This window comes from Pezoporus flaviventris, unplaced genomic scaffold (assembly GCF_033815535.1).
Source record: "Pezoporus flaviventris isolate CSIRO_AGI_PZ_B2104156 unplaced genomic scaffold, CSIRO_AGI_Pfla_v1 ptg000037l, whole genome shotgun sequence".
Lineage (NCBI taxonomy): Eukaryota > Metazoa > Chordata > Aves > Psittaciformes > Psittacidae > Pezoporus > Pezoporus flaviventris.
Genome location: NW_026892585.1, coordinates 15,952,789 through 15,966,098, shown reverse-complemented (window position 1 = coordinate 15,966,098; position 13,310 = coordinate 15,952,789). Strand labels below are relative to the sequence as shown.

Here is a 13,310-nt window from a genome sequence, read left to right as displayed (position 1 = left end):
AATTTACCAAATGGATGTAATTTCTTTGTCACGGTTCACGAAATGCAATATCTTGATATGACATCACTGTTTTAAACATGTATCATCTATATGTATATACAGTTTTCTTTTAATATGCGAAGTATTTGGTTGCATGTATACAGTGGAACAGCGCACAAGGAAAATAAAAAAATGGAAACTTTATATTTTTACTCTGGTGTTAAGTTACTGCATGTTCTTTTATCTGATGTAACTCTGGGACCCGAAATTCCTTGTGACCTTGTTCAGACATTTGGGGAGAATTATTCTTCTTTTGGGAACTTCGCTGCTAAATCTTCTGCTCTGGAGTTAGCAAGTGAACCTGGGCTTGCTCAAGCGTCGTTTTAGGGGGCCGCAGGAAGACGATAATGAAGTATGTTGGTAGCTCGCTATGACTTAGGCCTTTTTCTTACCCTACCAAGGCTGGTAAGGCAATGTTCTATGCTGAAGGGTTTGATGTGACATTGCCGCTTGCTCCCCACCACATGCGTCCAGGAGAACTCCTTGGGAAATGCTGGTGGTGTCAGTAGCGTTTGGGATAGGTTTTATAAGCCAAAGGGAATTTGTAACCAAAGGGAAGGTCTAAGCCAGCTGATGGATGTTGAGCCCTCAGAAAATTGTTGTCTTTGAAAAAAAAAAAAAAAAAAAAGGCATGTGGTGGAAAATGGACTGTTTGAAATTGTCCTTGATCTCCAAGGCAGGGAGGAGGTGGACTGAGGCGGGCAGGGGGAGCGAAGGGGAGGAGGGCTGGAGGGAGAAATTTAGGGGAGGGAGGGGGTGAGAAAACCCCAAACAATAGCTGAGATATGAATGTGTTTTGAGAAGAGTTTGAAACTTTCATGTTGACCCTAATCCTAAGCAGGAGAAGAAAGTACATTCTGTTTTCACATTGTTTACTGGCTTTGAACTTCTGTATTGCTTGGACATCACCCATAACCTTGAGGTGAAGGACTTACTGACTTTGGGCCTTTGTTGACAACTGCCACCTAGCCAGGCAACCTCTGCCCAAAGGAGATGTTAAAAAGTGAGCGAGGAAAAGGGGACTTTTTGTTTGTTTGTTTGCCTAGTGTACAAGGAGTGATGCCAGTTAAAAGGAGATGGACAGAGGGACAGGCAGTGGGAGAGGGACAGAGGGACAGATGGTGAGCTAAATGGCAATGTAAGTTAAGTCAGCAAGCTTCTTTTCTGGTTAAAAATTAACTGGCATTCCTAGCCAATCCCAGAGACACTTAAGCCATGGAGTTTCTCTGGTCGGGGTTATGATTTCCTAGCCCAATAAAATCGCATCCTCTGTGTTGTTGTGACAATGTGGTCGTAAAAAATGTCCGTGACTTGTCCGTTCGCCTGCACGAAATACATCTCTATAAAGGCAGCGGAGCTTTCCCCACCGAGAGGTGAGTGGCCACTTGCCCTCCACCATCCATCTGTCTGTCCGTCCGCCTGCACGCCGTCCTGCCGCGGGGCCCCGCGGCAGGACGGCGTGCAGGCGGACGGACAGACGGCGGCGGTTTGAAGGCTGTTTTGCCACAAGATGGCGATCTTCAGATCAATGTCAAAGCCGCCCAAGGAGACGGGAGCAGCCCTGCAAAAAAAAATCTTGGCCTTTGTTCATTTTGCATCCCTGGAGCCGCACGGATAATTATTGCACTTACCGGGCTCCGCGTTACAAAAAGCCGCTCGGGATGCCGGGGGAGGGGAGGGAGCTGCCGGGGCTTCTCGGTGGAGTTAAAGCCTCTGAGCTTTGGATTGAAACATGGGCGGAGGTAAGTGTTTTATCCATCTACCCTGAGTGGAGAAGGGAGAGGAGAGGGCACTGGTCGCGGTGGTCCTCAGCCAGCTGGGGTGGCCCCGGATCCAAGGACGGAGCACAACGGAAAATAACCCTAGGGAAGGAAAGCAATGCAAAAAGTTGGTGATTACGACGTGAAATAATATAGAAGGGGCTTTCTGAGTTGCAGTTGACCTTTTACTTTCTCTTCGTAAAGTTTTGGCCATCAGCGTGGAAAAACCCACGTTATCTGGAAATATTTCTTCAGAGTAACTTGTAGTTTTCTTCCAGTTATAAAAAATTTGTAACACTGGAAATATTATGAAACTTGACATTTATGTCTGGAACAGTAGGTGTCTTCAATCAAATAGATCTATGGCAACAGAGACTGCAAATGACAGACAACTCTGATGATCTTATTGGACTTGAACTGTAGTTTAGCTGGGGTCGTTTGGAAACTTTAAAGGATAGGCTGCTTCCTTGCAGCTGGACACAGGCTGTGGTAAACAAATTTTGACACACTTAGGCTAAAAACTCTTTATGTGATTGCATATGCAGTCAATGTTTATATGAGACCAGAGTTAGATTTCCTCTATCTATCTGTTTGTCTATCTATCTGTCTATCTATCTATCTATCTAAAACAGCACATGGGCTGTAAACAAACAATAGTCACGCATTCTCATGTGCTCAGGGCTGCTCTGGGTTGTAGCTTTGAAACTCTATCCTGGCTACGAGTATCCCTAACTCCAGGTTACTTTTCTCACCCATAAAAGTTTCACTTGTTTTTGTTATGTCTCCATTTGAGAAGGGCTGGAGAGAAGGTGATATTATATGGAGGAGATACTTGTTTGGCTGCATATTTTAATTCACGTGTCTCTTAGGAGAGATATTCAATTTAGAAATATATGTCGGGGGACGAAAAAAAAAAGAAAGAAAGAAAGGGAAAAAAAAAAAAGGTCATTTTATCCTTGCTCTCTCATGTAAAGTAATGCAACTTGTCTGTAGTATTCTTAAAGAAAGCGCCCTTTTGCTCTCAGGGAACTGTTGCAAGTGTAGTTAAAAGCACATGCTCAGTCGGTAGAGAGCTGGTTTGAAATGCCTTTCGGAACCGATCGATTTCATCAAAGATGCTGCATTAAAAGCTCGGGAATGTTTCTCTTTAACCTCCCTTTAGCAACGCCAAGAAGTGAGAAGCAACGCCTAGGAAAATAGCAGGATGAGTTGAGGGTCCCTTTGCAACATTTCATTTTACACCAGTCAAGTTAAACTCAGCATATTTGATCAAATATTTATTTTTCCCCTCGTTGTTTCCCTGCCCCATTCAATACTCGGCTGAATAAATCAAAGGGACCCTAGCAGCAGTTAAAGCGCCCTCTGGTTACGGATTTTTTACTGACGGCCGCAGTCACAGGATAATATTTAAAAAAAACAAACTTGTTTCTTACAATAACTGTTTATTATTTCACATGATTTGGGTTTGCATATTTTGGAGGGAAGTGGCGAAGCCAACTCAGTGTCTACACTGTGTTTAATTAATCGTGTACTCAACTTCAGCTCACATACCACATTCAAACCCCTGGGAGGCTTTTTCATAAACTCTTTGGGTTTCTGTTTTGTTGTCTTCTTATTTTTTTTTTTTTGTCACAATCTTTTCATTAAATGCTCTGAAATCGAAACTTCAGGCCAAAGTGTGTGTCTGAGAGCCAAGTTGTACCGCAACCAAAAAAGACATTTGTGTATGCATCCAGATCTTTTTTAAAGGAAAGACAGCTACAAAAAGGGGAGAAGGGATACAGTTTCAAATGCCTAATACAGCTGTGCGGCCCATCTCTTACAGCAGAAGGGGTACACTTAAAAGACGAGCTGGGGTATATACGATTTCCCTGACACATGTTATAACCCGATACTGCTGTTGCTTCTGCCTGGCGTTCGGGGCTCTCTGGACAATAGAAAGCCCCGTTGTTCTCGCCGGTGCCGAGGAAAGGCGAGGAGATGAAGTCCTAATGAGTTGGTTGGGTGTATTTTGTCCTGCCACACACTAGAGTTTAGAGCTCGTCGGACTTACTTGCAAAATATGCTCCTAATCCAAATGAGTAAAACGATACACATATACTATAAAACATGGTTAGGAGAACAAGCCTCCGGATGGCTGGAATAAAATTAAATCTCAGCCTAAGTTTTAACAGGATAATCCGCCAAAACAAGCCAACCTCACCACCACAACCAGCATGAAAGAATTTATAGTAAAGATAAAATTAGTGGGGCCGTCATTTGTCACCTAACTTGGCACAGACACAGTTCCTAAACCTCCTGTTTGAAATCCGCCTTCTTTGGAGTAATTCCAGGAAAAAAAAAAAAACAACAACAAAACCAACAAAAAACCCACCACACAAAAGGAGGAATCTGGCACACACGCACGTTCTTGACAACTGACAGTTCCAGTATTAAATAACTATACTCTGATTGCATTAATTTTTGGAGCTGTATAAAACGTAATTCGCGGCTGTATTCTCAGATAGGCGGTGCATGCACTCCTGCAACAGCCTGCAAGGCCATTTATGTTTTCACGAATTGCCGTTTGCCCGTGTCTACAAATAAAAGCATATTTTAATTAGCTGGCAAAACGCGTCTATGGATTAACAGTGCTGATCTTTTGGGTTATACAAGCCAATAATAAAAAGATAAATCACAGTTTAACATGATCCATTTTGCGATTTCCAGTCAGAGTTTGCTCAGGCTGAGCTGTCGGGTTTTATTTATTCCCTTTTTGTTTTTAATTTTAGTCCCACCAATAAAACGGCTTAACGACGCTATTAATGTATCTATCATATTTTTCTTAGATCAATAAAGTTTTATTTTGATATTGTTGTCTATGTACGCCATGAATTTAGATTCTCCATGAAAGCACCTCCTCGCCGGTTTTGATATTTATCAGGATTTTATTTGCTCGGTTTTATAGACCCTCGGATAGCTTTACTTACAGGAGTAGAATTAAAAAGAAAGTATTTCACGTCCCCTGGCGTCCACAATATTCTTTAAAATTTCATTTAAATGGAGGTTAAGCTCCAAGGGACACATTGTTAAGGGTTGGAAATGCAGTAGCTACACCCAGCGCATGCCAAATTAGCTCCGTTTAGTCAGAATTGACCATTATCTTTTATAGTTTCGAATCAAGCGAACATTATTAGTTTTACTTCACTGGGTTTGACGATGCTGGTTACTATTTGCCTTGGCCTTGTTAGCGATTAAAGAAAGCGGAGATAATGCCACTCCGAGCTGAGTTCATGATCTAGACAGAGCCTGTGCCTTGACCATCAAACCAACAATGGACACCGCTTCTAAGACCGCACAACCGGGTCCCGCCAACGGAAGCTCCCGCAGGGCCTGGCATTCTCCAAGGGCGGGCAACCCCCAGCCTTCTGCTGCAAAAGCCACGAGGAGAGCCCAAGAAAACTTTAAACCTTCCAAACTGTCCCCGGCCTCCACGCCTTTTGTCTGATTTCCCTGGACTGGCCTGCAAAGAGGGAGAAGAAGCCAACTCGTGTTTCTTCCAGAGCATTTCGAGTCTTTTCATTCCGGCTGACGAGGACGTCCTTTTATAGGCCTTTTCCCCCTTTAATCCAATTTTTTTTTTTTTTTTTTTTTTAAGGGAGCTGCTTGTCTTAAAAACAGCTTTGGAAGGATTTCAAGTGTTGCTCCTTGGTTCCGTATGGCTTTTAGGTTTGCAATCCATTTCTATTTAATTTGGCAAATGCAAAATAAACATACCGCAAGAGCGGACTTCCCCGGAGTAATTTTTGTACCTGACTTGTGCAGAGAAATGGATTTGGAAGGCGGCGTTGGGGCTCACGTTTCATTTTATTTAGATCTGTATTTATAACTCTAAGCCTATTGATAATAGCCTTCCTTTATACCAGCCAATAAACCCGCGTCTTATGTAGTATTAATTTTGTTAGCACCGATATGACCCGCGTAGGAATCTGATAAGGGTTTGTCCGTCGCACATTAACACATCGCGGGGTTAGTCGGGTTGGGAAAACACAAACAATATTACAGGACGAAATACGGGAACGAAATAACCCACGGAGGGTTTCCATAGGTTGTGGGGTCTACCCCAGTCACTGCATCCTACGGGCCGGTCAGAAAGAAGCCGCGCTGTGATGCTTGCCCCACCTCACTGGAAAAACCAGGCGCCTTTGCAGAAGGATTTTATGGGTGTTGCAAAGTTGTAGGTAGAAGCCTCCGCCCGCTCCCCCTGCGCTTTCAGCGGGCGCGGAGGGAGGTTGAGGAGGACCCCTCCGGCTCGGCGGGCCCGCGGAAGGGACACTCACCACCTCCCGCCGTAAGGAGGAGGGGGGAGGAATTCTCCGGGGGAATGTCACTCCGCGGAAAAAGCGTTTCCCCGTGGCAGGCACACACTGCAGGGCGAGACCACGTGGGGGCTTAACAGATCCGTGGGCTGGAGGGGAACGGTTGCTCCTCGGGGCGGCTTGAAAGCTGAGGGCTGGCACCAAGGGATGCTGGGTCCACCGCCCGCTCCGCCGCCACCCTGCCCGCAGGCAGCGGCCCCGCCGCCGCCGCCGCCAGCACCCTCTTGGGCATGGCAGCTGATGCCAAGCCGCTTCCATCGCCCCGGCCGGTGCTGATGCCCGGCCGGCAGCCTCTTTCCCCGCCTGCTCCACTGGGGACGGAGACCGACCAGACTGCTTCCCCCGGCAGCGTGAGGGAGAGGGGAGCGAGCCTGGCTACTCGGGGTGGCCAGAAAGCGTCGGGCAGCCTCAGTCTCCCTTTAAGCCCGAGTTCCGCGGACCAGGCAGTGAGGCGACTTCGAAACGGCATAAGAGAGAGATGATGGACGTGAAAGCAAGCCATAATTAAACAATTCATTAGAAAATCTATCTGTCTCTCTGTCTGCTTCCCTGTCTGTCTGCTGTCTGCTCCCTCCGCCACAACTGCAAATTGACTGGACCAGGCTGTCTAGTATCTCAGAATTCATCTAGTTATTTCTATTATTTAGTACATTGCTTGTGAAAGAGACGGTGCTTTTGAAGAGGCAAAAAGTGAATGACCCAAGGGGGGAGGGAGATAAAAATGATCGCTCAAATATAAACACATCAATAAACAGGGTCCGCAGCATCCTGCGAGGATCCATTTGAACTGCTAGCGCCCGGATTCTTTCTGTGGCATATGTCTAGCTTTATATTTTAAATGGTAATCAGACCTCTGGAAGAATCCAACGTTAACTAAAGCATTCGGAACTGCAACCGCACAATCAATCCTCCCAGAATGGCATTGCTCCCTAAGAAATTCTTCAGCGCAGCAGCAATCATTTTATCTCCAGGAAATTTAAGCCTAGCCTGGCGTCGTGGCGGTGATGTTAGGCTGGAAGCAGCCCCCTTCCTCAGCAGTTTAACACGAGAGGCACTAGGCCCCTTTACGGTTTCCAATGATCCGTGATAAACAACAACACGTCTTTTATATCTTAAAAAAACGAGACAATTAAATAAAATGAGCAGAGCCTGAGCATAAAACACCGGGCGAGCCGGGCTTTATTAATTTCGTGAGACACACACAGGCTTCCCAGGAAGGTGAGCAGGCACTGCCGCCGGAAAGCCTAACCGCGGGGAGAAAGGAGCAATAGTAAAAGCTTCATCTGGACACCGTTTCAGCCTAGGTATAATAAAAATCAGGACCGCCGGGCTATTTTATAGCGGAGAGTGTGATAAGAAAGGAGCAAAACTTGGAGACAGCACAGGCAAAGCCAGCTCCTTGCCTTTCTCCTTCCCCTTTGCTTCCCAGGATCGCGGCTCCGGACTGGGCGCAGGCGCTTGCCCATATGGACGAAGCGTGTGAGCCAGTGTCTATGGAAATCCATATTACACATTAATATCCATCTATCTCCCAAATTCAGAGGTCGACCTGAGAGCAGCTCTGTGCATACGAAACCAGACGGGGAGGGGTTGCTGGGGAGGCCCGGGCTTCCATTGGCTGCAAGCGTTTGCCGTTGTGCGGGGGTATCTCTAATCATATTCAGCATGTTTTGCACAAGAAATGTCAGCCAGGAAGGGCTATCTGCTCCCTTCGCCAAATTATTCCACAACAATGTCATGCTCCGAGAGCCCGGCTGCAAACTCTTTTTTGGTAGACTCCTTGATCAGCTCGGGCAGAGGGGAAGCGGCGGGAGCAGGAGGAGGAGGCGGAGGAGGAGGCGGCTACTACCCCAGCAGTGGTATCTACCTGCCACAGCCGTCCGATCTGTCCTACGGGCTACAAAACTGCGGACTTTTCCCTGTTTTGAGCAAACGCAATGAAGGTGCTTCTCAAAGCATGGTCCCCAGCTCGCACCCCTACGTGTCAGGGATGGAAGTGTGGCTAGACCCTCCCCGGTCCTGTCGCATGGAAGAGCCGGAGAGCCAGCAGGCCACCTCGTGCTCCTTTGCTCCAAGCATTAAGGAAGAGAGCTCCTACTGCCTCTATGACTCAGAGAAATGCCCGAAGGGCTCGGCTACCACAGATCTCGCTCCTTTCCCTCGGCTGAGTGCCGAGGTCAACCCAGCCGGCAGCGGCGGCGGGGTCCCCGTCCCGGGCTACTTCCGCCTTTCCCAGTCTTATGGCACCTCCAAGACCTACGGCGCGGGGTCGGCCGGGGCTGCCCCCTTCCCTCTGCAGCCCCCCAGCCGCTTCCAGACGCCTCCATCTTTGCCTCCTGTCCCGGACGCGGGGAGGAAGGAGGACGAGGAGCGCTCTCCCAGCCCCTTGGCGTGTGTCTCCCAGAGGGAGGACGAGACTCAGGCTTCATCTTCCACCGCAGAGGAGCTCTCTCCAGCTCCGTCAGAGAGCAGCAAAGCCTCTCCCGAGAAAGAGCCCGTAGGTAAGCGAATGGTGATGATGGTGATGGTGGTAGTGATGATTAAAAAAAAAAAAAAACAGAAAAAGAAAGAAAAAAAACTGTTGAGGATCATAGCGGCATCGCGATGCAAAAGGAGGATCCCAGCTGCCCCGCGGGGCTGCCAAGAAGCGCTGCTCAGACTGACCTTCTGAACTTCGTAATATTAGGGCATGGGGTTGCCGTAAAAATTAATGTCCATCCTATAGCTTAAACCCCTTAGAGTCTCCGCTCTGGGCAACTTTAGCCCGCATGCTGCTTAAACATATAGAAAAACAAGATCAATCTTTCCCCTGTGATGTGAAGGTGCCTACCAGATAACAGAGATGTTTGTAAAGCATCCAAAATAAGCAATAGGCAGTGCCAATAAATAAACCTATTAACTCGGTAAGTTATATTTTACGATCCAGAATGCTTTTCGGAATAACAGCCGCGCTGAAATGTGCCATCTATGAACTGCCATCAAATTAGACTGATGAATGCACCGCGAATATCCTTCAACGTCTACACTAGATAACAGGGTTGTTATTTATTCATTCGCTTCTTTATTTCCCTTTCGGCTCCCCATGGCAAAAAAAAAAAAAAAAAAACTCCCCTTCCCTGGGTGGCAGACTTTGCAGGCGCTTCTCTCCGTCTGCGTTTCAGACGCCCTGTTATTCCTTCAGAGGGCCACACTGGAAAATGATAAGGTCAAAACAAAACAAGAAAGAGGAAAACTACTAGAGAGACAACCCCAAACCAAGAACCACTCTGAGCCATCGAGGGATCAGTGTTACCTCTTTCCTAGCCACTTCCAGTGATAGGAATAAACAGCCTGTAACGGGGGAATTTTAGTTTTGAGGGTTTTGGTGTGTTTTTTGGTTTATTTTGTTTTTTTTCCTTCCCAGAAACGGTTGGATAAGAGAGGGCCGAGGCGAAGCTCCCCGGGAAGGCAGGGAGGCTCCGACTCCTCAGCTCACCTTGTTTTCTAACTCCAGAGCATGCTTGTAAAGTTCAGATCCGCACAGGCTTTGTTTTTCGGAAGCAGGTGCCTGAGGCTGCGTGAAATAAACCTCCAGGCCATTTATCAAACGACCCCCAGTAGCAGTGGGCTCGGAGAGGCCGAGGGGAAACTAGTAAAAGCCTGTTTTGGAGGGTCGGAGATGAACTACTAAGCGGGCACTCTGCCCTGCCCGAGGCTGGCCGGAGATTTTTGAGGAAAGGCAGATCCTCTGCGGATTCAGGATCATTGGGAAACCGGTTTGAAGCTCTCGGTTCCCACAAAGTGCCCGCAAGTGACAGAGCGAGCTTCCCAAACACACACCGGCACACACACAGATGCTCCTTCCACCCTGTCCCTTCCTGGCTCATTGCCTCCTACCCGCTGGTAACGTCCCTTTTTTACTTTCTCAAAACTAGGAAATTCAAAAGGAGAAAATGCAGCAAACTGGCTCACGGCAAAAAGTGGCAGAAAGAAACGGTGCCCCTATACCAAGCATCAAACTCTCGAGCTGGAAAAGGAGTTTCTGTTCAATATGTACCTGACTCGTGAGCGTCGCCTAGAGATCAGCCGCACAGTCCACCTCACAGACAGACAAGTTAAAATCTGGTTTCAGAACCGCAGAATGAAACTGAAGAAAATGAACAGAGAGAATAGGATTCGGGAGCTCACAGCCAACTTTAATTTCTCTTGATGAATCCATAAACATATCTTTATGGTTTAAAGAGCCAGTATCATTTTCCTAGGCTGTAGTCATCCGCACCTGTATGGATTAACGATTTTAGGGGCTCTCAATATGTCCTTAACCTCTTAAGAACTACTTTGGAGTGGGAAGGAAGGGTGAGGGAACACGACTAAAGCTAACTTAATGCACAAAATGCCGTGCGTGAACCTCTCCGCTTCCTTCGGCCTTTCCGGGGACCGGCTTGTTCCTTTAAGCTTTGAAACACAGAAATGCCATTTCGGGAGCTGCAAATATCTTTCCCCCCATATCTCTCTCTCTGAAAAGTAAATAAGCTTGGTTAAAGGCGTATTCTTTAAAATTAGAAGCGGTATAACTTGAACTGTACGTAGCTGCACAGTGAAGAATTTAAGCCTTGACATATTTCTATATATTGGGAGCTTTCTTCCCCTCCCCCTTTTCCTTCGAAAAGCAGACTTACAATAATGAAATGCAGGCATACTTTAACAGGGCTTCATGGGAACGGGTGTTAAGAGAGATTTTTTTTATTTTTTTTTTTCGCTTTACCTTAAAAGTAAACATTACAGCTTTAAATTGGCCAGGAAAATGAAATCTCTTCTCTTTAAAGGTATAAAAGCGTTCGTGTTGCTCATGGACTAAATTATGACACTTACCTCTGAATTTCTCTCTCTCTTTCTGGTTGTAGATATTTACTTAACGTAGTTTCGCTTAAATACGTGGAATTAGTGATCTTTTTCTGTCTATAAATAACGTTACCGTTGGTAACGCATGACAAGCACACAGAAATTCCCCTTTGAGAAGGAAGTGGTCACTTTTTCCTCACTAATTTCACTGAAAACTATATATCTTGATCATCAGACGGACTTTCTGAGCCAGAGTCTGAGATTGCGAGGGAGGAAATGTTCGTCTTCCTTTATACTGTGAAGTTACATGCATTAAAGGGTCAAACATATAGGTGAAAAAAAAATTTAAAAAAATAGAAAAAGAAAGAAAAAAGGGGAAAAGCTATAAATACAGATATGTATAAATGTCTATTATTATTAAAATGCCGATACTGTTTTAAGCAAATGCATTCTATCGTTATTATAAATGTTAGTTCTAGCTATATCTAGTTCTTACCTTAAATCGGAATAAATTAATATTGTAATGCTGCTGTGCGTGAAAAAAGACGATGTTTATGTTCTCATAGAAGAATAAAATACCGTTGAATGAATCCTTTTAATTTTACCTCTTTTTGTGACTGTTTATCCTCAGGTTCTACTTTATGTCTTTGAGAACTTTTACAACAGGAATAGTTGCCTAAACCCCCTGCAATTACTTTAGGAATCTATTTAAATATTACCTAGACGGTCGTAATTTGTCTGGGCCATATAGCGATGGTGCTCTAAGGTTTGTCGGCTTTTGTTCAGTTTTATGACTTGCTAGTATATCTGGATTGTTGCTGTCTTGAACGAGTGGTTTCAGTTGACTGAGGAGCTGCATAGACTGAGGAAGCAAATTACTATTTCTTGAGGGTAGGGAAATGATTTTTTTTTTTCTTTAATCAAACACCTACATGTGTGCGGAGATCTTTTACACCAGAGGACGGTGACAAAATTCTAGCTTTATCTCAGGGCTGAGAAGAAATCGTAAAGGTGAGCTCATGGGGGGGGGGACGGGACACCCCAGCCTCCCCTCCCTATCAGTGGGCCCCTCCAGACAAGACTATTCGCTACCTGGCTGCATGTGGAAGAGCTTATTTCACCTATACTGCTTTGGGGTTTTATTGGTTGGGCTTTTTTTTTGTTTGCTTTGCATCCTCCCTTCTTTGCTGCATGTTTAACTGATGGAGTCTTGCACAAAGGGAAGGCAAAAAGAGGTCTGGGAGAAGAGAGAGAGCTAATGCTTCCTTGCGGGGCTATGTATGCTGGGAGGAGGGGGAGACAGACTTTGAACCCTGGCTCCTTGGGAGCCTTTAGCTTCTCGTGATGTTAACATTGGCGTGCATGGCCTTTTTCTTCCCGATTGCATCTGCATGGAGAGGCGAAAGCTGCCCGGGAAGGGTGGGGTGGTGATGGTGATGTTACTATATATTTTTCTTGTTTTCATTAACCCACCCGAGGCTGGCTGGGGACCGCGGAGGGGCGGCGGCTGGGCGGGCGGGAGAGAGGGATGTTTCAGTTATGTTTCTGGTTTTATTTTTGTAGCGGGATCCTTGCGTTAAGGACCACGGCAATGGGAAAGTAATAATTAGCGTCTGAGAACTGCTCTGTGGTTTAGGTAGTTTCATGTTGTTGGGGCTCCACCTTTCTCTCTACAGCACGAAACTGCCTTAATTACTTCAGTTGATATCATCACCAGGTATGCTTGGTGCGAGGGTCCTTTCTGCCCGAAGAAATCTTAGCGCTGAACTGATCTGTAGGCGTCAAGTCCCAATGCCATTGTTCCCCATCTGCAACGGAGCCTCCTTTGATTCCTCAGATAAACACGGCAGCCGAGGGGGGAAGCTTGGCAAGTTCTTCAAGGTTAGCTAGCTCCTAAGCGAGTCCCTGCCTGTTTGCGGGATTTTAATATATCTCGTAGGCTGCATTCAAGGTCAGGTGCGTTTTTGTATTCCGCTCTGCGTGCGTCGAGCTCGGGGGGCTGGAGAAGCGGGGGGGGGGGGGGGGGGGGAAATACTCTTTATATTTCTCTGTCTGGATTTATTAAAAAACAGAGACTCGAAAGCCTGCCTGGGGGAGGGAATGGGGAGAGATCAAGTCTGCCGGCCCCGTTCCGCGTATCCATCACAAACAAGGCCCCGGAACACAGGGGCAGTGGCCGATCGGACCCCACTCGGAGTGCGGGTGCGCGGCCCCGCCGGCGGCTCTACTCCATGTTGGGGGTGTCTATTGCCCGCCTGGGCCTGTCGCGGGGCTCGGCCAACCCCGCGCTACCTCCCGTCAGATCCGCTCCCCCGGGGCATCCCCGCGGCCC

General features: G+C 46.7%; 1 protein-coding gene across 1 annotated transcript; it reads left to right on the top strand.

Annotated features, from left to right (window-relative positions):
• The first annotated feature begins 7,644 nt into the window (after positions 1–7,644).
• Positions 7,645–11,568, top strand: HOXA10 (homeobox A10). Its single transcript, XM_061464831.1, has 2 exons — positions 7,645–8,658; positions 10,072–11,568. The coding sequence occupies exons 1-2, from the start codon at positions 7,839–7,841 to the stop codon at positions 10,344–10,346; spliced, it is 1,095 nt and encodes a 364-aa protein (XP_061320815.1). The 5' UTR covers positions 7,645–7,838; the 3' UTR covers positions 10,347–11,568.
• Positions 11,569–13,310: the final 1,742 nt, after the last annotated feature.

What these genes read in the sequence shown, in the direction of transcription:
- HOXA10 (XM_061464831.1), top strand. Translation starts at nt 7,839, where the DNA reads ATGTCAGCCAGGAAGGGCTATCTGCTCCCTTCGCCAAATTATTCCACA. An exon ending in TCCCGAGAAAGAGCCCGTAG is followed by an intron (nt 8,659 to 10,071) that starts GTAAGCGAATGG and finishes TCTCAAAACTAG; the next exon opens with GAAATTCAAAAGGAGAAAAT.